Below are 26,580 nucleotides of genomic sequence, written 5' to 3'. Positions count from 1 at the left end.
TGACACTTATCTGCTAGTGGTAGATTACTACTCAAGATACATTGAAATAGCAAAGAAACCCATAACCACATCAGCTGGTGTTATCAATGGATTAAAGTCAATTTTTTCCAGGCAAGGGGTCGCTGAGGTCCTGGTTACCGATAACGCTCCCCAGTTCTCTGCGAGCTCCTTTTCTGCTTTTGCCGCAGAATATGACTTCATACATGTGACCAGTAGCCCCTACCATGCACAGAGTAATGGTGAGGCAGAGAGAGCTGTGAAAACAGTCAAGGGACTGCTGAAAAAGAAGAAGGATCCATACAGGGCTCTGTTAGCTTACAGAGTTACACCACTGCATCATGGGCCGTCGCCTGCCGAGCTCCTGATGGGCAGGAGGCTGCGTTCCCCATTGCCTGTCTCGCCGGCTCAGCTTAAACCCCGATGGCCTAACAGGAAGGCCTTCGCTGAGAGGGACAAACGTCTGAAACAAACGCAAACTGGAGACTTTAATCGGAGACCCCGTGCTAAGGAGAGGCCAGAGCTGACCAAAGGTCAACGTGTGTGGATTACAAACTCAAAGACACCAGCAATAGTGCTGAGGAAAGCGGATGCCCCACACTCCTATGTGGTGGACACAGGCTCAGAAGAGGTATGAAGGAACAAAACACACCTCAGAGCTCTTCCAGATCTACTAGCCACACAGACCGAGGCCAAGGAGACCAAGGAGAGAGAGCCACAAGCGCGCCCAAAACGGGATGTGAAGCCACCAGAGTGGCTGAAAGACTATGTTACGTGAAGAGAAAACATACATTTGGGGACCATATCCAGCAAAAATAGACTGTACCTAAGTTAATGCTCATACTGTGTGATTTAATGCTTTCATACTGTTTCAGGATGGGAAGTAGCATGTTAGAGAATAATACTGGTTTCCAAATTGCATTTCAGTTATGCTTCAGTGGTTATGCATGTTGGGTTCTTGTTCATGGGAGAGGGGAAGATGTAGTAGGATGTCCCTTAGGGGTATCCGTACCTATGTAGGACATGTGAGGTTTAGGTGAATAAACAGGCTGGAGCTAGAATTGCGTTGTCGCGCGTCCTTATTTTAGATCATACTAGAGTCGTGACTTACATAATGAGCATGAGCTCGAAGGGGAGTGTCCAACTCCGGCATGTATATATAGAAGACCATCCCGCGCTGAAATAGAAATGACGATATTGCCGGTAGAAGAGAACAGCAATATCTCCCAATGAACCAGGAGGAGAAGAGCAGGAAGTGAGGAGGCTACGATCCAGTCGTGAGTGATACTCAATTTCTTTATTCCATGCTTGCGTTGAGTTTTCAGAACGGTTAGCAGGATAAATACTGTCAATTTAGACATAAAAAAGGCAGAATGACTAGACATGATGCAAGTGACTGATGTTATCTCATTGCGAGGAAGAATAGATATTGTGGATCGATGCATTGTATCACAAGTGGTGCGGATCGTCATTGCTTGGTTTGCAGTGCAAGTCCACTACGTGCGGTCATTCGCGTGAACAACCGAGAAGCTGTGAGTTTAGAGCGCGGATGGACACGACTTAATATTCAGAAACGGTCATCATGCTCAGACAAGCTGAAGCTCTAAGAAAGTGTTTCATACTCGATGTCAACCTTGTCTCGGAGCATTTCGTATTATTCTGTACGTAAATCCGAGACAGATAACATGTTAGGAATTTGCAGAACGTACAATTAAGTTAGGAATTGGCTAAACATATGTTACTAATTCTAGCTGGCGGAGTAACGTTAGCTAGCTCCCTAATGTTAGCTAGGCTTTAGGGTTAAGTATTAGGTGACGAGTTAGTTAGGGGAAGGGTTAGCTAACATGATAAGTAGTTGCATGTGATGCGCTTCGAACTCTCAGCCTTTGGGTTGCTAGACTTTTCGTATATGTCCAACCCTCCTTTTGTTTTTGCCTTATTAAGTAACCATCTGTCTAATGTAACATATCATACTAAATGGAGCGTGTTGGATTTACATACAGAATAATACAAATGCTCTGAGACCAGGTTGCAACTAAGTGTATTTGTGTCCACGAAATGAGTGCCTTTTGCATGTCTTTGACATTAAGTAGAAATTGTGCGCAAATATTGCATTTTGAAAGCCTGTTATATTAAATTGAGTGCCTTTTTTTAATATCTACAGTTTTTTGGGGGCAAGATTCGTTTTTTATTAAATTGAACATGTGCTCTTTATGACGATGTCAAAATTATATGAAATAAAGTGGTGGATCCACCCATTTACTGACCACATTGCAGCAGTGAACATATGCCTACTGTACATATGTTCTTCGAAGGCTGTAGAGCTGTGATGCAGAGCCCTGGTATGAAGGCCGGTGGCCCCCCTGATGGGGGCTATGGATGGGTGGTGGTCACCTCAGCCTTCTTTATCATGGGCCTCACTACAGGCGTCCTTAAGAACTTCGGCCTATTCTTCCTAGAGATCCAGAACCACTTTGGAGTCCTCACCAGCACCACCTCATGGGTCACCTCCACTATGATAGTCATGTTTCACTTGGGAGGTAAGTGAGGGGAAACTTGTCTTGTTTACATTGCAGTTTAACTTCTATTTCATTATTCAACTGAAATGTGTTGCATGGTTATAGAGCGTTATAAGTTGGCCAAATAAACAAACCTGCTCAAGCAACTAGAGACCAGGTTGACATTTTGTTGTAGTAACCACTAGAACAATCCACTCTGGTTCCTGTAATAATTTGTCTCCTCCCCTCAGCCCCAGTTGCCAGTGTCCTGAGCATGCACTGTACCCAGAGGGCAGTCATCATGATGGGAGGGCTCCTCAGTGCTTCAGGGATGATCCTGGCGTCTCTCGACCTCAGTCTTCCATGGATGTATCTCAGCATAGGCGTACTGCAAGGTAGGGTTGAGGGCTCCCCAAGTGGGTGAAAAAAAAAATGTTACTTTTAAGAACGGTTTACATTTGTGTGTTCCCAGGGTGATAAAGTGACTTCTTTTTTTTTGTCGATGACCAATCACAGGAGACGATGATCACCACACCAACCCATAAAACCTACTGTACCAGTACAGTTAAAATAATCAGTTAGAGGAAAACAAAAGGCATTACCTCAAGTGATTTATGATTTCAGGAGTTTGAGAAAATAGAACTGAAATGGTCATCCCTGAGGGTAAACAATCCTGATGAGTTTTGCCTTGTGACCCCAACCAGAACACATTGTAACTGAACTTGGTGTAGTTATTGATTTAGCTATATTGGCTCATTAAATGTGAGCACATACACATGTATTACATTTAGTAACAGACCAACACAGAGCCTAGATTTATCTTCGCTTTATTTTTAGGTTTGGGACTTTCATTTTCCTGGTTACCAGCCAACAGCATAGTGAGCCACTACTTCCTGAAGTGGCGTCCCATAGCGTACGCCATAGCCAGCTCCGGGGAGTGTGTTTTCGCCATGGTGTTCAGTCCTTTTTTCCAGTGGCTCATCGAGGTCTACACCTGGCAGGGAGCTCTGCTGGTCATAGGGAGCCTTCAGCTCAACCTCTGCGTCTGTGGAGCCCTCATGAGACCTCTTGAATCCAAACCCCATAATCACACAAAGCCAAATAAGGACGACCACCAGGACTCCAAAGCTGATGATGACCCGACACCAAAAAAGCTAAGCTTCCAGTGGACGTTGCTAAGGAAACCAGAATTGCTGCTCTACATCCTGTTTGCCATTTTCGCTGCTGCAGGATTTTTCATCCCACCTCTATTTGTGGTTCCCTATGCCACCAGTCTGGGATTGAAGAACTACTGGGCGGCGTCCATCCTGTCTGTGCTGGCATTGGCTGACCTGCTTGGTCGTCTGGCCTGTGGTTGGCTGGCCAACCTGAGGCTGGTGAGGAACTTACAACTGCTGACAATGGTTGTCACCATGTTGGGGGTAGTGCTACTGCTGCTGCCCATTGGCAAGGACTACTCAGTCCTTCTGGTCTTCTCCTCGCTCTACGGTTTTCTGTTTGGCTGCGTTGTAGCCATCCATGTGACGTCTATTGTGGACATAGTGGGCCTGGAGGGGTTCGACAGCGGCCTGGGACTCTTCATGCTTTTTAGAAGTATCGGGGGCTTCATTGGTCCACCTGCTGCAGGTGAGATGGGGTGAAGTTACAATGTTGATATGCACTAACTGAAATTGCACCTATTTTCACTTTGTATGAACTAAGCTTTTAATCAGTGAAGCTACTGGTTTCTTCATCCAGGGCAGCAGTTTGTGGGCTCAAATTTCTTCTCTTTGCACAGGTTGGCTGGTTGACCTGGACAAAGACTTTGGTGCATGCTTCTACCTGTCTGGATTGGTTCTCATCCTATCTGGTGTGTTTGTGGTGCTGGTGGACCGACTTGTCGAGCGGAAGAAGGCCTCTCCAAGTGAAACCGAGCTAGAGGCCACTCAGGCCTTTGCCTACAAGATGGGAGTGAAGCTGGTTGTTAGTGAGAGCAACTGCAAATAATGTTACTCTGTTTCAGGGGATATTGCAGTTAATGTTTGCAGTTCATGAGCTCTTGGGATGGCTTCATTCTGAGCTTGTATCACCAAGTCACGGTTTTATCTATATGATTCCAAGAACACAGGATGAGATGTTACTATCCTTTGTGCAAGCACTTCCAAGAGTTAATGAACAGTGAGTGTGGTGAAATTTGGGGAGCGCATCGTCAGTAGTGTACCTTTGGTTCCTAGGGTGTTTCGGCCTTTCACACTATACACCCTCCCCAAAGGCGGCCAGCGACAGGGTGATCAATCCTACGCTTGCGTCCCATTCCCAATTAGTCATAGGAGTTGCCTTGTTGTTGATAGCCAACATCCCATGGGACTATGCATGGCAGGGGCGTCCTCCTCCCTGAGTCTAGCATTGTTGACTGCATACCTCCTGGCCCTCTCACTTCGGGGCCCAGCTGGGGTCTTTCCTCTTCATCCAGAGCCACTGACTGCTGCCGCCTCTGATACAGCTTTGATTGCCGAACGCTGACTCTGGCCCTTAATTCCCAGGTCTCTAAGCAGTCTGGTTGTAGATGTTGCCACAAAACCTCTGCAGCCCACCTCCACTGGTCGGACTTCTGTGTTCCAGCCATGATGCCGTGCTTCGGCAGCTAGATCAGCATAGCGCAGATGTTTTCGCTCATAAGCCTCATCTACTGAGTTTTCCCAGGGTACTGTGAGCTCAATGATGAAGACCTTATTGAGTGAACGGGACCAGAGCACCATGTCAGGTCTTAGGGTGGTGGTTGCGATCTCCGGAGGAAACACAAGTTGCCGGCCAATGTCAGCTAGCATTTTCCAGTCGCGGGCCAAGCGCAGCTGGTCTCGCTCTAATGGTGTAGAGCGTCACAGGAGTAAGTAATGGAGGGTGTTGACATTATACCTGGTCATTCACCATTTGTGAAGTTCCCCGTTTACATATGTTTGAACAGGTTGTACAGTAGTTTTTATCACTTTTAATGCCTACCATGATGTATTTGAATGTTCACTGATTTGTCTTGAAATTGTCTGTTATATACTTGGCATACAGTATACCTGTATGAACATCTAAAGTTATTTTTGTTTTAATATCTGGTGCAATGCATATATTAAATGTTTTTTGGTTAGACCTGCTGCTAACACCTATGCTGAGGCACATAATGTGAGTAAAGTGAGTAAAGTACTTTCGATGTGCCGTTTTACCCATACATTAACTGGAATGTCATGTGCTATAGAGTTAATGATCAATGTTATTTATCCCCTTTACACAATAGAAAATTGCACATGGCAATCTAGAACTGGTGCTGTGGCTCAGCACTTCACATATCACCAGTGCCTTATCTTCAATAGACTCTATTCAAGTATATCAAGCTTCATGGTTGTGCAAATTCCTTCCATCCACATCAAAGGTTGTCAACTGTTGCCACACCATTTAGTCCTCCCCTTATAATGGTGTTTCTGAAATAATGATCAGTCTGTTTCAAAAGCTGAATGTGTTCTGTGGCTTTTAAAGCTTCCTTCACTGCCATTGGATGCAATGAAACCACCCAACTTTAAAATCCAACAAATTACATGCAGCTGTTGCAAGTTAAAACACTTGACTGTGATATTGCCTAGACTAGATTTCCCCCCCCCCCCCCCCCCCCAAATATCACAAGACATAAATACAAGGGTACTTTTGCACCCATCAAGTGTTTATTTTTGCAATTGAATAAAAAAATGGTGGCTGTACAATGGCACAAATCTGCACCTTTTATCCCAATGGTTGAGTCAATTGTCTAGGGCACAATCGCTCTCCTCTGATCCTGAAGTTGATTTGCTACCATTTCACTTACACACTAACCAGACCAAGGCATATGCTAGTCATTTGTGAGAACAATGGTGTGTGACTGGAACTGATGCTCAAGTTTGCAAGCTCTTCAAATCGAGTCTCATACATGGTGTTGAATGAGTTGCAAAAATGACCTCAATCACAAGTCGATGTGTAATTTAATCACGCATACAGGCTGTAGCTCTTACAAGTTCTGTTTTGGGTCTAACAATCTTTACGTTGATATTCACCACAGCACTTTAAAGTCGTGCACCCACAACTGTTCCCAGTTGTACAGTAAGTCAATGTATTTGAGGCTAAGGAAAGATGATCACCCAATAGGATTAACAAAAGGAATGAACTTCCTTGGGGTTCTCATGCCATGTCCATAGACAGAACTGAAGTCATTCTTTGAACTAATACTTAAGGCCCAATTAGTTTGATAAATTGATGTTCTTCAATGTCACCTTAGTCTCGGTTATGGAAATATTTTAATGTCCAAATGTATTAGTGTCTCAGAACAAATCATGTGAGAACGTTATTGGTGTTTAACATTCACATCTAGGTGGCAGTATTTCCTTATGTGGAAAATAAATGACTGAAGTCTACTTCAAACTGAACAAGAAAAGATTGACAATGTTCAATACAACTATTTTCCTTAAAGATCATTAAAACTATCCATAATTCCTATCAAGACTAGTATAAGTGACTAGGCAAAAGTGTCAATACACATTTTAAACATTTTCATGCACAGAACACAGCAAATATTAACAAACCCTACAACTTGATCTACGTGTCAGTCCGGCCCGCTACTTTAGAGCATAAAAACGTCATGAAGGGAGAGTCAAGGCAACTATTTGTACAACAGAAAAGAGTCGAGGCACATTGAAATACAGAAATTACAGTGGACGATACAACTCAATGGATTTTCAGAATTTGGAAGTGTGATGACTGGTATAACGGAGACGTTTGTCATGAGGAAGCTCTCTTCTCCTCGTATGGTGACTCATACACGTCCATGGGGGGGCAGGTGCAGACCAGGTGCTGGTCACCGTAGATATCGTCAATCCTGGATATAGATGGCCAGAATTTGGTCTCGGGCCTCACAAATGGCTGGAAATGGGGAAAGTGAGTTTACCTTGTTAACAGTTTGTTATTAGAAAGAGTAAGGTGTAAAGATGTTGACATTCACATGAATCATGAAAACAACCATTTTTAGTGGAGTTGGTAGTGTGATGTTTTCCAGAGGGAAGACTCACCAGGGGGAAAGCAGCATACTCCCTGGAGTAGGGCCTGTCCCAGGTAGAGGAGGTGATGCTTGCCAGGGAGTGAGGTGCCATCTGTGGACACAGACCCCAGTCAACACCTATTTTAGCTGGTCTGGTGACGTAAAGCAACTCATGCTACAGTTTAGGTGCCACCACTAAAAGCACAGATTTATGCTCAACAACACTATAATAAAAGTTTGTCCATATCACAGTGGTATTTCTTAAACAGTCTAGTGAAAATCTTGCTTTTTAAGTTCATACTCTAAACTCCAACCCCAAATAATGTTGACTCGTCCTATTCTCGTATGTGCCCAAACCATACATAAAAAATAATTACACTTCAGAAACCCCATCTCAAAACAGACAGTTTCAAAAATGCTTGCCATTTCCTCAGAGGATGTCAACAGGTTGTACAGTAGTTTTTATCACTTTTAATGCCTACCATGATGTATTTGAATTTTGACTGATTTGTCTTGAAATTGTCTGTTATATACTTGGCATACAGTATACCTGTATGAACATCTAAAGTTATTTTTGTTTTTGAAACTAACACCGATTTGACTTAGTAAAATTGCTATGAGTTTAATGACCACTGTATGTAGCTGATTACATGGCTTGACATGCAATTTGTTAGTTGTCTGAGTCAGGCCAGTGACGTACCTTCAATGGGTTAATGCGGGCATCCATCCTGCCTTCCTCAATATCTGCTATTTCCTGTCTGATTCCCATCAGCGAGTCACAGAAGCGGTCCATCTCTGCCTTGTCCTCCGACTCAGTGGGCTCGATCATCAGGGTTCCTGCCACGGGCCACGACATGGTGGGGGCATGGAAACCTGACCAAGGTTAGACACACAGGGGGATGAGAAGGCTCACGGGTAAATTCAATAAAACGATTCCTAATTTTTTTACTTAAGAGTAAGAGACAAGTGGACCATGTTGACTTTTCAGCAGTGCCCAACTATCCGTTAATGCAGTGTGTTCCAGCTCACCGTAATCCTGCAGCCTTTTCGCCACATCCACCGCTTCAATGTTTGCAGATTTCTTGAATGGCCTCACATCCAAAATAAATTCATGAGCACAAAAGCCTGTGGACCAAAACAAATCTGTGTTAAAGCAACATGTTGCTAGTGTTGGCTAATTACTGAAGGACTTTATAAAGTGATGTAATCAAAAGCTAAATGTTTACTTTTATTTGGGAGTGTGACCGTCCATTACAAATGGAATGTGGTTCCAAGTGACAGATGCAAAGGTATTAAAGTTTAGGAACAAAATCTAAGAAAATCATCTGGCAATAATTGTATGATCTTCTGTGTAGAAAAGATCAGTGTTTTCAGTGATGGTGTTCTTTTTCCCTCCAGTCAGATTTGGTGACTGGTCCCGTCCACTCTGTTTTAAGTCCTGTGCAGCTTGTGCATATCGTAGAGGGAAAAAGACACGTACGTGTTCCTGCGAGTCTTAGCTTTCAGGAATGGGGTCATAATAGCTTATAGCTCCAACTGTTCAAAAATGTGAGCCACATTTGTAGGAAGTAAAACAGAGCGCTCTGTTTGTCCCGACCGCTTTTAGCGGATATCAAAAGATTACTCATGTACCCGTGGTTCTATGAACTAAATGGCACATTAGTTTCTCGCGACCCCATTTTTAAATCAAGAAATCCGACAAGGTCATGACCCCTAGTTTGGAAAACGCTGCCATATGGGGTGAATAGGAACTACCACTCACCTTTCCTGCCTTTGAAGAGGATTTTGTAGTGGCTCTCCAGTCTCTTGGCCATATAGTTGGCATTCAGGATAGCCACCTCTGTGGCGTGAACCAGCCCCTTGGCTCCCATCATCTACACAGTAGGATACAAGGTCATGGTCTATATCGACATGTTGTCGCTGCTTTAGTTGCATGTTTTCTCTCTGCATTTGCCTAGAAAGACAATTTGAGTATCCTGAATAACACTATTCTAACAAATCTATCATTATTGAAATTCCATGGCACTGAACCATAAGATGCATGTTGGCATGTAATGTCATGACTTGTATACTGGAGGCAGCTCTGCAGTGGTCACAAGCTGGCATAGCCACAAAGTCATAGAATCTGATTTTAAACCTAACATTAATCACACTGCTAATCCTGATGCCTAACCTTAAATTAAAGACCAAAAACCCCATTTTGGTTTCCATTACATTTTCACAATATAGCCAATATTGACTTTGCATCTGGCCAATCTAGCAGATATCACTCAGTTCTTCCTCCAAGCCAATATTCATGACAAACGTCAACCTGCTCTTAGGATAGATGTAGTACTGACCTTGATGTAAGCCCAGGAGATGGGCAGGATGGCACTGGAGCCCCAGGGGGCAGCACTGATGGTACCCAGGGAGCTGGACATGTTGCCTGCTGACATTAAGACCACTGGGTGGCTAGGCAGGAACAGGGCGAGGTGCTCCTTCCTGTTTAACATACACAACTCCATTTGAAGTCAAAAGTCATTACTTATCCACTTTTTAAAAATTGTTTTTTTTTGCACTAATACTTAGTGAGAGTAGTGTTTCCTGACCAAGAAAAAAAACTCCACATTTATAATGGATTTGGCCAGACATAGATCTGCTTTGGGCAGGTTGAGTTTGTGCTTAGCCCATCAATGTGCATTCACTTACACTCCAATAGGTCCCATCCCTGGACCTCCGCCTCCGTGGGGGATACAGAAGGTCTTGTGGAGGTTCAAGTGAGAGACGTCAGATCCATAGTCACCAGGACGACACAGGCCCACCTGTAGAGTAGAGAGCAGACCAGGTAGGAGAGAGCGGTGATGACAATGTGGTAGAAAGGCAATTCTCCAAAGTTACACTCATTTGCAGAAGAGGGCGCTACTGTACTCTGGGGGTAAAATGAATTAGACCTGAGTTCAAAAATATTCCAATTGAATAGCTCAAATACACTACATGACACCTGCTCAGGGAACATCTCATTCCAAAATCATGGGCATTAATATGGAGTTGGTCCCACCTTTGCTGCTACAACATCCTCCACTCTTCTGGGAAGGCTTTCCACAAGATGTTGGGACATGCAGGGACTTGCTTCCATTCAGCCACAAGAGCATTCGAGGTTGGGCACTGATGTTGGGCGATTAAGGCTAGCTCGCAGTCGGTACTCCAACTCATCCCAAAGATGTTCGATGGGGTTGAGGTCAAGGCTCTGTGCAGGTCAGTCAAGTTCTTCCACACCGATTGACAAACCATTTCTGTATGGACCTCATTTTTTGCACTGTCATGCTGAAACGTCCTACCCCAAACTGTTGCCACAAAGTTGGAAGCACAGAATTCACTAGAATGTAATTGTATAATGTAGCGTTAAGATTTCCCTTCACTGGAACTAACCACTTCAGCAGACTCTTGGCATTGCGCAAGGGGATCTTAGGCTTGTGTGGCTGCTCGGCCATGGAACCCATTCCATGAAGCACCCGACGAACAGTTCTTCTGCTCACATTGCTTCCAGAGGCAGTTAATAACTAAGTACTGAATGTTGTAACCAGGGACAGACATTTTTTTTACACTACGCGTACTCTGTGGTCCCATTCTGTGAGCTTGTGGGGCATACCACTTTGCGGCCGAGCTGTTGTTGCTCATAGACATTTCCACTTCACAATAACAGCACTTACAGTTGACCGGGGCAGCTCTAAGCAGGGCAGAAATTTGACAAACGGACTTGTTGGAAAGGAGGCATTCTATGACAGTGCCACGTTGAAAGTCACTGAGCTCTTCAGTATGGGCCATTCTACTGCCAATGTTTATGGAGATTACATGGCGGTGTGCTCAATTATATACACCGGTCAGCAACAGACGTGGCTGAAATAGCCAAATCCACTAATTTGAAGGGATGTCCACATACTTTTGGCCAGGTAGTGTATTTATGCTTTAGAATGGCACTTCCTGTTTTGGCGGGAAATACTGGCTTACCCGGAGAGAAGTGATTTACTCTCAGGACGGAACATTTGTAAAATACTGAAAATATTCAACCATACGCTGTAGAATAGTGCAATCCCTGAGACACTTGTAAAAAATATATACATACTTTCATAAGGTTCTTTCAAATACACTTCTGTAATATGACTCAATATTAAAATAATGGGTCCATGATTCAATTAACATCTGGATAAGTAACCCAATTTTTTTTTTTTTTTACCAAAACAGATCTTTCAACAGTTTTAGTACACAGCTTATACTTTTCTCTCACCTGTGCGTTCATATTAGCACCATCCAGGTAGACCTGTCCTCCGTTCTGGTGGATGAGATTGCAGACATCATCAATGCTCTCTTCAAACACACCAAAAGTGGAGGGGTACGTGATCATCATGGCTGCCAGGTTAGCCTTGTGTTTGTCCACCTGAGAGGGGAATAATGTGTTAGTCTGTGACTCTGCAACATGACAGTCCACTTTTAAGGGGGGGTAATTGACTGCCAATTACACTACCAGTACATAGTGAGTGACCTGACTGTCGGGCCATCATGTTCCTCAATGATTTTTTTAGTGCGGCTGGTTAGATTGAAAGGCTACTCTAATAGAATCAGATTAGCAGAATCACTCCAACCAGCTCTTACCAGTGCCTTGAGATTTGCCATGTCAATGTTGCCATCCTTGTCCACCTCCACCACCTGCACCTTCATGCCAGCCATCTGGGCACTGGCCGGGTTGGTACCATGGGCTGACTTGGGAATCAGACAAACCTGAGCAAAAGGAAAATATCAGAAACAGTTGCACTCAGACCATCAAAGTAAAAGAGAGAATTAAGACTCAACAAATCAACCATTAGATATGCAATCACACAGTCTTAAGATTGCGAAGCACAAATCTATAATTGACATCATACATTATTTAAAATAAGTCTTCAAATTATTTTATCCCTTTTATAAGGAGACTTATTTTGACATTTTGCAATATTGTCACACAAGGTCACCAAGACCTGTGTGTTTGTTGGGTAACGTTTACATTTCCCCCCTAACAGGAAAAACAAACTGAGCTCAATCTATTTTGCTCATGACTTGCAGTTCACAAAAAACACCAAATATGGGATCTTGGAATCAAGTAACTTCCAGACAGTGTGGTATTTTCTGTCCCTTATTTGCACAACTGTGGACCTTGACTGTTTCAAGAGCTCACACCACTATCAAAGAAGTGCTTATAATAGTTAAAAAATAAAGGCCAAATTAGAAAACCGGAAAGCTACTTGAACGAGCATTCTTATCTTCGGTCACTGTTCTATCATATTCCCATCACCAGATGTACTCAAGTCACTTCAACCCAGCACATTGTGACACTTGGGGCCTTTCAAAGTTCCTGTAGAAGTATCAAAAACAACCCTCTTCTTCAGATAGAGCTTTTCCAATACAATGTATGTTGACAAACAAGTTATTGTACTTAAAATGAGTCCCTTTATGGCTTTGCATGTGATAAATGATTGTAGGTGGGTCTAAGTATTATGTATTACATACAGGTTGTTTACAGGGAAATGGGTGACCTCAGCAAACATTCAGACTGAAAATGAATTAAAGTAATTTGTAGTACGCAAACCCCAACATGTTATAACAATTAACCAAGGGTGGGTTATTTTGATTCTACAGGACCTAGCATGTGTGCTATAAAATATGTGTTTAGTTTCATCAGAACCATACTTACTGTTCTATGGGCCTCTCCTTTAGAGTTCAGGTAGGCTTTGATGGCCGCGAGGCCAGCGTATTCTCCCTGAGCACCACTGAAAGACGAGGTTATACAGTCTTAATGTACCAGACATGCTCCCAGTGAAGTCTCAGCATAATCAAAATGTGCCGAGTTCAAAGGTTAGTCTATATGAGCGTCATAGTAACTGTAAAGGAAAAGCATGGAATAAGAGTTGAACAACCAGGCCGCTATCTTTCCAGGCCAATGTAGCACGATGTGCTTTTCATCAGCCCCATTTATACTGATAAGTGGGGGACTTGGAACCATAGTTATCAGCCACAAACTGAGATATATGATCAAATAAAATGTGTAACAGAGGGCGACAGGGAAATCACGCTCGGATGAGGAGTCTGGGAAACTGAAATCCCAGTTGGTCATGAATACCCCACACTGAATATTGCTGTCAGTGAGGGGCTTACCTGTTGGGTTGGAAGGAGATCTTGTCATAGCCAGTCACCTCACAGAGATCCTTCTCCAGCTGCCTGAAGAGCTGCTGATAACCCTCAGCCTGGTCCAGGGGACAGAAGGGGTGAAGGTTGGCAAACTCCTTCCAGGTGATGGGCTAAAAACAGTGGGAAAGATAGAACAAAGGGAGAAATATGGGAAATGACAGTCAGCGATGTCCTTATGACTTGTACAATGTTTTGTCTTAAGGTAAGCTAGTGTTTTTCACAACACCACCGCCATAAGGATGAGAAAGAAAATATTAATTAATCAGGGTTGGGGTCAATTCAAATCGAAGAGTCAATTCAGGAACTGATTTGAATTTAAAAATGGAAACTTAGAATAAATAGCTTTTACTTTTAAGTTTATTGGGAAATCATTGCAAGCTAAAGCCCTTTAATTATTGGTGCAATCTCAGTACTTCCTGAATTGACTGCCTTCTAACCGAATTGACCCCAACCCTGATATTAACTCACCATGAGCTCTGAAGAACTGTTTAGCTTCATTGTGCAGGAACCCTGACATGGAAAACAAAATGGATATTACAAATGGCGTTGGCCGAGAAATCTTTTCAGTAGTTCGTAAGTTTTTAGTATTCAGACCATGTAAAAAATGCTAAAGTAAAAAAAAAAAAGAAGTAAAAAACAGTTCTTTGCTTTCCCATAACTCACCAGTGGGATCATGCTGTGAACCAGAGAGATGTCCTTGTTCTCCAAGCGTTTCATGTAGCGCACAATGTTGGTCTCCGAATGGTAACTGCATGGGATGAAGAATAGGAGTGAATCAAGATTATAAAGATACGTTTTAGGCCTAATGTGTTATTTTTCTTTAAAACGTTAGTGCTTAAACCCTGTATTATCCCTTATACAGTACCAGTCAAAAGTTGACTCCTACTCAAACCAGGGTTTTTCTGTATTTTTACTGTTTTCTACATTGTAGAATAATAATAATAAAAACCAGGAAAGGAAGACCCAGAGTTACCTCTACTGCAGAGGATAAGTTCATTAGAGTTACCGGCCTCAGAAATTGCAGCCCAAATAAATGCTTCAGAGTTCAAGTAACAGACACATTTCAACATCAACTGCTCAGAGGAAACTGTGAAATCAGGCCTTCATGGCGAAACTGCTGCAAAGAAACCACTACTAAAGGACCCCAATAATAAGAGACTTGCTTGGGCCAAAAAACATGAGCAATGGACATTAGACCGGTGGAAATGTGTCCAAATTGCAATTTTTGGTTTCAATCGCCGTGTCTTTGTGAGACGCAGAGTAAGAGAACGGATGATCTCTGCATGTGTGGTTCCCACTGTGAAGTATGGAGGAGGTGTGATGGTGCTTTGCTGGTGACCCGGTCTGATTTATTTAGAATTCAAGGCACACATAACCAGCATGGCTCCCACAGCATTCTGCAGCGATACGCCATCCCATCTGGTTTGCGCTTAGTGGGACTATCATTTGTTTTTCAACAGGACAATGATCCAACACAACTCCAGGCTGTATAAGGGCAACTTTTTGACCAAGGAGGGGAGTGAGTGCTGCATCAGATGACCTGGCCTCCACAATCACCCGACCTCAACCCAATTGAGATGGTTTGGGATGAGTTGGACCGCAAACTGAAGGAAAAGTAGCCAATAAGTGCTCAGCATGTGGGAACTGTTGGAAAAGCATTCCAGGTGAAGCTGGTTGAGAGAATGTCAAGAGTGTGCAAAGCAAAGGGTGGCTACTTTGAAGAATCTAAAATATATTTTTGTTTAACACTTTTGTTTACTACATGAACCCATATGTGTTATTTCATAGTTTTGAGCTCTTCACTATTTTTCTACAATGTAGGAAATAATAAAATAAAGAAAAACCCTTGAATGAGTAGGTGTGTCCAAACTTTCTACTGGTACTGCATGTGTAACAACCTTATGCTATCAGTGCAAGGAATGATTCTACCAAGCATCAATCTGAGTTTGGGACAACAAAGACAATAATCACAGAACGTCACCTAATGTCTCTCACCAGTCTGGTGTCATTATACTGATAATACTATCATCACTGAGAACACATGTCATCAACAGTTACGGCATAACAAGCTCATCCTTATTACGGCAAATATTGTAATATTTAGCAGCTACAAACAGACCAACCTGTTGAAGACTGTGTGAACGAGGTACTTGCTGGTCCTCTTGAAAGGACTACCCATAATGCCTTTCACCCTTTCACCCATCTTCTCAGCAATCAGCTCCTGTAAATTGAGATTTAAATTAAATTTGATATTTGTCCTATGGCTTCAAGACGGACCTTTGCACGCTCTTAAGAAAGCAATGCTGAATATATGCATTATCTTATTCCATTGAAAGCAAACGTACCGCTGAGGATTCACATCCAAAGACCCAGAGCAGATCGTCCAAGTCTCTCTCCGTCACGGTCTCATCCAGAGACACACCTAACTAGGTAAACAAATAAATAACTTCAACCAAAAGTCAACTTGTCCGAGAGATTTACATGGTTAACAAAACATCACGCCAGGGTCAGCCTAAATGAAACACGCCCTTATTTGAAGTGTTTCTAAAATCCCCTATGTGAAAAATGAATGTTACAAAAACAATTGGAACCATTTCCCTGTTTGACTGCTAGGTTATGACACCGCCACTGTGGAGCTCTGTGGAGGGGGTCTTAATATGAGTGTATCTATGCTTCGGTGTGCTTTAATGACAATGTATTCTAACACAGAACCCAAACCGGCTGCGCGCGCCATCGTGCATACATTTATTTTGTCCGCGATCACGACACGCTGGTTAAAATATCAAAACAAACTCTGACGACATGGGAACACTGGGTGGATGTGTATGTAACTTGTTCCCAAACTGTATCTGTTACTACTCACCACTCCTTCACTGTAGACACGCAGATTGATCTCCCTTTGGACAGCCCTCTCCAGGATGTCCTTGGCTGCCACACTGCAGCCAACCTTCAGCGTGTCGAAGAACATCTCACTGTGCAGCCTGTGTCCGGCCCGCTTCAGACCTGATACAAAAGGAGGGAGAGAGACATTTCTAAAAACTCAAAGAATACATTTGTAAATCTGAAAATAAGCTATGTTACCATTGTCTTTCTCAACGCACCCTTATAGTTGAAATTAGCTAACTATTGATTGATCGTAAAAGTTGTGACATAAAAATGGATCAGTGCAGTCAGGGTGTCAGAGGACATACCTTCAGCCAGTATCAGTGCAGCATTGTGTGTCCTCTCAGCAATGTGCTTTAAGCCTTGGGGTCCATGATACACCCCAAACATGGCTGCCATGTTGGCCAGCAGAGCCTGAAAGACACCGATACATTTGAAGGTGAGAAACTTTCTTTTCAAAAAATAAATATGAATAATTCATAAATGAAGACAACCACTGCATTGAGATTTTTTACACAAACAAACTTTCATAAGAGATGAATACACTAAGGTAACAATCCTGTCCTGGGGCAAAGAGTGTTGGTATTAGGGGTGGGGGTGTACAGTACCTGTGCAGTACAGATGTTACTGGTGGCCTTGTCTCTACGTATGTGCTGCTCTCTGGTCTGCAGAGCCAGACGGTACACCTCCTTACCAGCTGCATCCCTGCAGACAAACAAGGGACATTTCAAACCAATGTGCATTGAGATAGTCTTTATGTATATGTGCATTCTGTATATTTCAGTCTTCTCCACTGTGAGCAAGAATTCTATGAAGTCAATCAACATGTTTATAAAGCCCAACATTGAACAATCTCAAGAGATCTGACTTCCATTCTGAACAGGGCCCATGTGAATCTTAAGGGCTCTCACCTGGTCACTCCCACCATCCTGCCAGGCATCATCCTGACCAGGTTTTCTTTGACAGAGAAGAAGGCAGCGTGGGGACCACCGTAGCAGAGTGGTACTCCGAACCTCTGGGAGCTGCCCAGGGCGATGTCCACCCCAAACTCTCCAGGGGGGCGCAGCACACACAGGGCCAGCAGGTCAGTGGCACAGCAAGCCAGAGCCTGCAGGGATGAGAGACGGGGAGTCTTCAAACAAGTCACTTCGGCACCAAACTGGAATCACCACATAATGAGGGGTCCTTTCCTACCAAACGAGGAGCAACAAATCCAAAATAACACTACCAAACCCCAACCCACATTTACTTTAAGATAGCATCCAAGGTTAATAAACCATTACTACCAATGTCAGACGTGGCAGCTCTCTTACCCCTCCCTTGTGAGCGCGGTCCACCAGCGCAGTGAAATCCTCCACTCTGCCGTCGGTGTCTGGGTACTGGAACAGCACACCGCTCACATCCTTCCCACTGAAGTCCATCTCATGAGGCAGCTTCAGCACAGTCTTGACCCCGATGTAGCTGTTGGTCAACAATCAGAGCACCCATAATGAGGATGCTGCTTTTAGTACACAGTTCTAACCTTGGTCTGAGTGAAGCTTTGAAGGATGTCCGTACTTGGCTCTGGTCTGCACCACAGCAATCGTCTGAGGGTGGCATCGTGAGTCGATGTAGAACGTCCTTCTCTTGTTCTGTCTGTAGGGAACATAACAAACAATTAAAGATGCAATATGTCGCTTTTTAGGCAGCCTGACCAAATCCACATAGAAATTCAGTTATAGATCTGTCATTCTCATTTAAAGCAAGTCTAAGAAGTACAATGATACAATGATTCTCTACACTATACTTGCTTGTTTTGTCACAAATTGTGCACATTTTAGGAACCAGGAAATGGAGAAGCGATTTCCGCATAGTGCACCTTTAACATGTGTAGGGCCAGGAGTTTTTCATGAAAAAGTAACCTCACCAGGAGAAACTCTGGTCCTTATTTATAGACTATAACTAGACCCTATACATGAACGGTACTAAATTAACTACCCTTTAATGGTCAGCCACTATTTCTCTTATGTTTATTCTCCCCTCACCTATGACAGAGCTGCATGGCCTCAGCGGCGGCTGTCGCCTCATCCAGCAGAGAGGCGTTGGCCACAGCCATGCCCGTGATGTCACAGATCATGGTCTGATAGTTGAGCAGACTCTCCAGGCGACCCTGAGCCACCTCAGGCTGATAGGGGGTGTACTGTGTAACCCTGAGGAGAACAGGAGACACAGAGAAATGAATTTTTCTGCAATGTAGCAATTAGTGCTTTAATGACAAGCAGAAGCCCATACATATATGCACCTTAAGCACAATCAAACAGTATCAGTTCTCTACTGATGGATACAACTTGGCTAGATGCAGAACACATCACAACTCTTTTGTTTTTGTGAGTTTATACCAAAGTGACCGTTACCATCCTGAATTCTCCAGAAGGTTTCTCTGTATAACTGGAGGCACTGAGCAGTTGTAGTAGCCCATTCCGATATAAGACCTCCACACCTTGTTCTTTGATGCAATCTTTTGGAGATGCTCCAAGACTTGATTCTCGCCTGCAGAAATAGAAAACACAATTGGCATCACATATATTTGAGGAAAAAGTGCATTAAACAATTATACCCATACATTTTCTGAACAAACCACTCAAACAAATGGGCAGTAACATCATATAGCATCAGATTCACTGTCAAAATGGAGTGGAAAGGAAATTACACTAAACAGCTTTGTGTACTCCACGTCACTGTGTCGTGTTCTGTGTGAACTGTATACAACATTTCTGTGCGTGTAGAATGCACTTCCATTTGTGCATCATATTTCTATCTATTGTAGGGGACAATTATGTGCAACATATGGGCCCTTTCCCAAAGGTTAGTAATCTAGCCTAATTCTCCAGTGCTGTAGGGGAGATCAACCAATATACACCTAGACACTGGAATTCCTCAGGCATGCCGTCGCTGCTTAGCAACGCCCTCAGCAAGGAATGGACAATACAACCCCTCTGAATCGAGTGCCCAAAGTACTCTCATATTCAGGATGAGCATTTCTATGGTTATTTCTAATGGGGTATACCACCATACGATCAGAAAAAGGTTAACATTTGCAGTTTGAGTTTAGGTGGCAAAGAATTTAACTGTAAATCCATTAAAAAATGCTTGCTTTATGACTCAGCAGCACAAGAGAAGGGTGTTTGGAAATCTAACATTTGACAATGAATAACAAAACAAGTGAAAGCATTATCAGTAGTGGAGGCCAGTGGTTTAGTGTGTGTGTGTGTGTGGGGGGGGGGCTACACATTTCATTAGAGAGGACAGTTTTCCCATGGTCCCAAAGTTCCTCAAAGCATCAGAAAAGCCTGATTCAGAACCATCCAGCACATCTATTGTTGTGAAGAGAATCCCTTGCTGGCTTTGCAAACCAAGCCCCCCCCCCAAAAAAAGCTGAACAGGCAAAAAGCAGTATAGCCTCCAGTTTGTTCCTTCAGCATGGTTAGCTACATAATAGAACAAGACAGAAAGGAGTGACCGAGGGTGGTCTTAGAACCCCCCCCTCGACCTTCGTATTACTTATTAAGCATTGTGAATATTAAGTCAATCATTTTGCATAACAATAATGTTGGAAACTCCCCAAATAGCAGATAAGTGTTATTTTAAATCTGATCAGTAAGTGTTATTTTATAGCATCTGATCAGTAAGTAGTACAGTAGTATTTAAGTACACTAGGCCAAGCCTTCATTACCAATGACTTATTCCTCTGACCATGTTGAGCACTGCTGGAATATCAGGATAGTGAAAACAATGACTAATGGAACTGATGCAAAATTATGCAGCAATAATACTAGGGATTTTAACAGCTGAGAGTTTCAATACATGACATTGACACTCCAAAACAAGTAGTTTGTATTACATTGATTATTGTAGAGATGGGTCACTGTTAAGAGTGCATCATCAATGTGGCCTGATGAGAATATTGGCAAAATAAGAATAATCTTTGATGTGCCTTCGATGAAAATTGTCATCAGCAATACTTTTGTCTGTTTTCAAATGGCCATAGTGTCAGTTGCTTAAGAACAATGATTTGAATAAATGCAACCCATTACACAGAACAAGGTAAATTAGTAATACAATGTACTGTACTTGTCCAGAATAGTATTTTTATAGACTTGTAAATCTCAAGTGATAACAGTATGAGACTTTAGTCTCTGGTGGAATAATGCAGGGGTTTGCCAGGGAAATATGCCTAGTGAGTGTTTTGTAGGCAATAAACTATTATTGATAGTAAGACATTTAAAAGGTCTCCTACTTCTCTTAATCGATTGAAACTCCGTCTGGCTCTTATTAAATGCAACAAAAAAAATGTATTAAAGTAAGAATACCAAAACCCATCAAATTAACCATATTAGGAATTCCATGAAGCTCGTTTGCACATGTCATTCGTCTGTGATGTAATGTTAACGCTATAACCAGATTGAACTGGACTTGGGACAGGAGCTCAAGGCTGAACTTTACACTCCAATTGCCATCCTATTAGCATCGGCTTCCCAACAGGAGATTGGTGCTGCTCGTTGAGTTCCGCAAAAACAACTCCAAATATGTTCAAAGGAAGACTTAACGGTGAAGAGGGCTTCACAATAGGAGTGCAACCTACATTTCAGCCAGTCGCTTGCTTGGCTTGATTTACAATGTTAAAAGAAAACTCAGACCAGCAAAATAGGCAGACAAAACATAAATGCAAATAAATAAAACAAATCAAGATTACAATTGACGGGGAAATCAACAACAATAATGAAACGCACTGGAAAAACAAAATCATACCAGAAGCGTAATTTTATAACACGAGGCAATATTGCCTCATCGTGTTATAAAATCCCGCTTCTATATAGAGAACACACACACATCAACAATAACACGTGCTGTTAAAGATGATGAAAGAATGGAAACTTACAGAGAGGATCATCCATTTTCATACTTCTTTGAATACGGATGGATTCTGGAACTGTATCTTCTATCAACTGGGCGATTGACTGTAAAACAATGTATAGATCACAAAAAAACGCACTAAAACTATATACATTGTTGAAAGTTCAGCTGTTTATGACAAGAAACATGCAAGAGCGCCTGCAAGGCATTAGATCGACACAGCCTACTTTCTGTCCTAACAATTCTCTATTTATCCAAATGTTTGTAAATCTTACCTCAAGTCCAAGAACATCCAGCATCTCCCTTTTCTCCCGTTCGCCTGGACCAATATGTCTCTCTGCAAAATCATCGTGTCTCGGCAGTATTCTGTCTATCTGTCTGGAAGAAGCATAGACTGCAGACATCCGAAGACCGCGGACAGTTACAAAAGCATTGCGGTTTTGGATTCTAGTCTGTAGTTTCCCAAAGAATCGGCTTTGACCAAATATATGTCTGCAAGGTGCATGTGAATTCACCGATTTGGCGAATAGGATCCCCCAAGACTTTGCACAGCTTTGCATTTTTAACTCACTAAAACAAAAAGCTATTCAAAGAACTCCTTCACACTGCCGCCCTCAACTGAATCCCTCAGACATGTGATTTCTCCCAAAGTCTCTGCCATCTACTTCAAACTGCTTAGTTTTTACGCCTGCCCCTTAAAAAAGAACTACCCAATCGATAAGAGAAAGGTCGCTGACGCGCTGACGAGCCCCAGTCAAACAGCTGCAGTGAACTTTCTCACGTGCCCGCCCACTGTAAATAAAACGAATCCGCTGCTTTGTATCCCGCGACCATCATCTCCCACCAGTTAGCTGTCAGTTGGAGCGAAGATGTTGTGTTTTGTATTAATTAAAATGTATTACATGTTTACGACCATAGCAAGAGCGCTCGAAACGTCATGCCGATACAGTATGCTTGTGCATGTGTAGGGGAATCGTCTAAGTAAGTAAACAGTGCAATCAGGTACAAAATGTGTTTTAAATCTTTATCTCAATGATTTTATTTTCATTATTTTGTCATGTGCCCTCCTTGGATAATATTCACAGGGCCACCAGGAGGTATTTTATTATGCTGGTTGATGTAGGGTACCTTAATTATCCAGGTATTTTTAATATTTGTTGAAAGCAATATAATGCTGGAACTATCTTGCATGATGGATAGTGCCTGCCGTGCCATGATAGAAATTGTGAAGGGGTAAGAAAGGTAACATAGAATGGAGGTCACATTGAAGCCAAGCCTCTTACTACCTTTTTTGGCAATCTGGACCATATTCAGTAATTGTTGACATCTTTGCAATAACGTTTCTGAATTAAACAATTATAAAATACTTTGAGCAAAGATTAACTGAGAATGGAGGCTGTTTGCAACATATTATACAATTATTATATTAAATTACTGGAGGGGTTATATCATCAACCCTCAAAGTTCCCGAATGGGGTGAAAATCTCAGGGAGAAATCCAAAACCAGTCTAATTGGAATCAATGGCATTAGAGCCATAGAGGATGCATTTCCTGCTTGTACATATACAGGGAAATAAAAGCATGGCATGTGATGTATCAGAAATTATGTAAGGGAATTATAGTCAGCCTAAAATATTATCATATAATTATGCATACAGTTTATACCAATTTTCAATATAAATAGCCTAGAAATATACAGTACCATTAAAACGTTTGGGGTCACTTAGAAATGTCCTTGTTTTTGAAAGAAAAGCTTTTTTTGTCCATTAAAATAACATCAAATTGATCAGAAATACAGTGTAGACATTGTTAATGTTGTGAATGACTATTGTAGCTGGAAACGGCTGATTTTTTTTTAATGGAATGTCTACATAGGCGTACAGAGGCCCATTATCAGCAACCATCACTCCTGTATTCCAATGGCACGTTGTGATAGCTAATCCAAGTTTATAATTTTAAAAGGCTAATTGATCATTAGAAAACCCCTTTGCAATTATGTTAGCACAGCTGAAAACTGTTGTTCTGATTTAAAGAAGCAATAAAACTGGGCTTCTCTAGACGAGTTGAGTATCGGGAGCATCAGCATTTGTGGATTCGATTACAGGTTCAAAATGGCCAAAAACAAAGAACTTTCTCCTGAAACTTGTCAGTCTATTCTTGTTCTGAGAAATTAAGGCTATTTCATGCAAGAAATTGCCAAGAAACTGAAGATCTCGAACAAAGGTGTGTACTACTCCCTTCACAGAACAGCGCAAACTGTCTTTAACCAGAATAGAAAGAGGAGTGGGAGGCCCCGGTGCACAACTGAGCAAGAGGTACAAGAGGTAAGGTACAAGAGGTAAGTTGCTTGGGGTATGTCTCTATCAGTTTTGCACATCGAGAGACTGACATTTTTTCCCATTCCTCCTTGCAAAACAGCTCGAGCTCAGTGAGGTTGGATGGAGAGCATTTGTGAACCGCAGTTTTCAGTTCTTTCCACAGATTCTCGATTGGATTCAGGTCTGGACTTTGACTTGGCCATTCTAACACCTGGATATGTTTATTTTTGAACCATTCCATTGTAGATTTTGCTTTATGTTTTGGATCATTGTCTTGTTGGAAGACAAATCTCCGTCCCAGTCTCAGGTCTTTTGCAGACTCCATCAGGTTTTCTTCCAGAATGGTCCTGTATTTGGCTCCATCCATCTTCCCATCAACTTTAACCATCTTCCCTGTCCCTGCTGAAGAAAAGCAGGCCCAAACCATGATGCTGCCACCACCATGTTTGACAGTGGGGATGGTGTGTTCAGGGTGATGAGCTGTGTTGCTTTTACGCCAAACATAACGTTTTGCATTGTTGCCAAAAAGTTCAATTTTGGTTTCATCTGACCAGAGCACCTTCTTCCACATGTTTGGTGTGTCTCCCAGGTGGCTTGTGGCAAACTTTAAACGACACTTTTTATGGATATCTTTAAGAAATGGCTTTCTTCTTGCCACTCTTCCATAGAGGCCAGATTTGTGCAATATACGACTGATTGTTGTCCTATGGACAGAGTCTCCCACCTCAGCTGTAGATCTCTGCAGTTCATCCAGAGTGATCATGGGCCTCTTGGCTGCATCTCTGATCAGTCTTCTCCTTGTATGAGCTGAAAGTTTAGAGGGACGGCCAGGTCTTGGTAGATTTGCAGTGGTCTGATACTCCTTCCATTTCAATATTATCGCTTGCACAGTGCTCCTTGGGATGTTTAAAGCTTGGGAAATCTTTTTGTATCCAAATCCGGCTTTAAACTTCTTCACAACAGTATCTCGGACCTGCCTGGTGTGTTCCTTGTTCTTCATGATGCTCTCTGCGCTTTTAACGGACCTCTGAGACTATCACAGTGCAGGTGCATTTATACGGAGACTTGATTACACACAGGTGGACTGTATTTATCATCATTAGTCATTTAGGTCAACATTGGATCATTCAGAGATCCTCACTGAACTTCTGGAGAGAGTTTTCTGCACTGAAAGTAAAGGGGCTGAATAATTTTGCACGCCCAATTTTTCAGTTTTTGATTTGTTAAAAAAGTTTGAAATATCCAATAAATGTCGTTCCACTTCATGATTGTGTCCCACTTGTTGTTGATTCTTCACAAAAAAATACAGTTTTATATATTTATGTTTGAAGCCTGAAATGTGGCAAAAGGTCGCAAAGTTCAAGGGGGCCGAATACTTTCGCAAAGGCACCGTATGGTCCCTCAAAAGTATTCACCCCCTTTGGCATTTTTCCTATTTTGTTGCCTTACAACCTGGCATTAAAATGGATTTTGGGGGGGTTTCTGTCATTTGATTTACACAACATGCCTACCACTTTGAAAATGCAAAATATTTTTTGTTTTGAACAAACACGAAATAAGGCAAAAAAACAGAATAGTTATGCACGCTCAAGTTTTCACCCCCCTAAAGTCAATACTTTGTAGAGCCACCTTTTGCAGCAATTACAGCTGCAAGTCTCTTGGGGTATGTCTCTATGAGCTTGGCACATCTAGCCACTGGGATTTTTGCCCATTCTTCAAGGCAAAACTGCTCCAGCTCCTTCAAGTTGAATGGGTTCTGCTGGTGTACAGCCATCTTTAAGTCATACCACAGATTCTCAATTGGATTGAGGTCTGGGTTTTGACTAGGCTATTCCAAGACATTTAAATGTTTCCCCTTAAACCACTCGAGTGTTGCTTTAGCAGTATGCTTAGGGTCATTGTCCTGCTGGAAGGTGAACCTCCGTCCCAGTCTCAAATCTCTGGAAGACTGAAACAGGTTTCCCTCAAGAATTTCCCTGTATTTAGCGACGTCCATCATTCCTTCAATTTCCCAGTCCCTGCCGATGAAAAACATCCCCACAACACGATGCTGCCACCACCATTCTTCACTGTGGGGATAGGGTTCTGGGGGTGATGAGAGTTGTTGGGTTTGCGCCAGACAGCGTTTTCCTTGATGGCCAAAAAGCAAGATTTGTCTCATCCGACCAGAGTACCTTCTTCCATATGTTTGGGTAGTCTCCCACATGACTCTTGGCGAACACCAAACGTGTTTGCAAATTTTATTTCTTGAAGCAATGGCTTTTTTTCTGGCCACTCTTCTGTAAAGCCCAGCTCTGTGGAGCGTACGGATTAAAGTGGTCCTATGGACAGATACTCCAATCTCCACTGTGGAGCTTTGCAGCTCCTTCAAGGTTATCTTTGGTCTCTTTGTTGCCTCTGATTAATGTCCTCCTTGCCTGGTGTTACGGATACAGGTATCCTGTGTGTGTGTGTGTGTGTGTATGTATCCTGTGTTGTTTTCTCTCCTCCCCTCACAGGTGAAAATCATCACTCCCCAATCAGTCAACAATCAATCAGAAGACACACCTCCTCCTGTTTCCTACCCAATCACAGTTCCTTTCCCTTGGTTTAAAAACCCCATCAGTTGTTTGCTCTAGAGCTCAATCTCTCTGTAAATGCCATGTCTGTAGGTCTCTGTGGTTCACTCTCTCGTTGTGTATTAACCTCTCTTTTGTTTGAGCAACTCCATAGCACTTTGTCATCACCTGTGAGTATTGTTTTTGGTTATGGTGTTTGTTTGTTT

The 26,580-nt window shown here is 42.5% G+C and overlaps 2 protein-coding genes across 3 annotated transcripts; one reads left to right on the top strand and one right to left on the bottom strand.

The window, feature by feature from the left end:
- Positions 1-970: 970 nt before the first annotated feature.
- Positions 971-6,434, top strand: zgc:114041 (uncharacterized protein LOC574425 homolog). 2 transcript variants are annotated; one of them, XM_029637434.2, is made up of 5 exons: positions 971-1,274; positions 2,313-2,537; positions 2,747-2,890; positions 3,333-4,121; positions 4,273-6,434. In XM_029637434.2, exons 2-5 carry the CDS (start codon positions 2,327-2,329, stop codon positions 4,479-4,481), a joined length of 1,353 nt encoding a protein of 450 aa, XP_029493294.1. In that variant the 5' UTR covers positions 971-1,274; positions 2,313-2,326; the 3' UTR covers positions 4,482-6,434. The 2 variants fall into 2 exon arrangements, with proteins under 2 accessions (XP_029493294.1, XP_029493295.1); XM_029637435.2 differs by having other exon boundaries at positions 973-1,274; positions 2,457-2,537.
- On the bottom strand, positions 6,152-22,148 carry LOC115111413 (glycine dehydrogenase (decarboxylating), mitochondrial-like). Its single transcript, XM_029637432.2, has 25 exons — positions 21,774-22,148; positions 21,524-21,602; positions 18,999-19,134; positions 18,630-18,794; positions 18,163-18,240; positions 17,919-18,066; positions 17,517-17,713; positions 17,214-17,310; positions 16,914-17,019; positions 16,586-16,725; positions 16,068-16,148; positions 15,846-15,943; positions 14,386-14,470; positions 14,191-14,232; positions 13,690-13,832; positions 13,229-13,304; positions 12,154-12,279; positions 11,789-11,938; positions 10,213-10,325; positions 9,864-10,005; positions 9,287-9,398; positions 8,554-8,649; positions 8,225-8,397; positions 7,556-7,636; positions 6,152-7,409 (listed from the first exon to the last, which is right to left on the bottom strand). Exons 1-25 carry the CDS (start codon positions 22,056-22,058, stop codon positions 7,269-7,271), a joined length of 3,090 nt encoding a protein of 1,029 aa, XP_029493292.1. The 5' UTR covers positions 22,059-22,148; the 3' UTR covers positions 6,152-7,268.
- Positions 22,149-26,580: the final 4,432 nt, after the last annotated feature.

This window comes from Oncorhynchus nerka, linkage group LG27 (assembly GCF_034236695.1).
Source record: "Oncorhynchus nerka isolate Pitt River linkage group LG27, Oner_Uvic_2.0, whole genome shotgun sequence".
NCBI lineage: Eukaryota > Metazoa > Chordata > Actinopteri > Salmoniformes > Salmonidae > Oncorhynchus > Oncorhynchus nerka.
The sequence above is the reverse complement of the archived record's forward strand: the minus strand, read 5'-3'. Positions and strand labels throughout refer to the sequence as shown.

Bases quoted from the DNA above. Each gene is read 5' to 3' on its own strand.
- zgc:114041 (XM_029637434.2), top strand. From the start codon at position 2,327: ATGCAGAGCCCTGGTATGAAGGCCGGTGGCCCCCCTGATGGGGGCTAT. The intron at 2,538-2,746 runs GTAAGTGAGGGG...TCCTCCCCTCAG, and splicing joins AGTCATGTTTCACTTGGGAG to CCCCAGTTGCCAGTGTCCTG. The intron at 2,891-3,332 runs GTAGGGTTGAGG...CTTTATTTTTAG, and splicing joins CAGCATAGGCGTACTGCAAG to GTTTGGGACTTTCATTTTCC.
- LOC115111413 (XM_029637432.2), bottom strand. From the start codon at position 22,058: ATGCAAAGCTGTGCAAAGTCTTGGGGGATCCTATTCGCCAAATCGGTG. The intron at 17,311-17,516 runs GTGAGAGCCCTT...GTTTGTCTGCAG, and splicing joins AGGATGGTGGGAGTGACCAG to GGATGCAGCTGGTAAGGAGG. The intron at 8,398-8,553 runs GTGAGCTGGAAC...AACCTTGGTCAG, and splicing joins GAAAAGGCTGCAGGATTACG to GTTTCCATGCCCCCACCATG.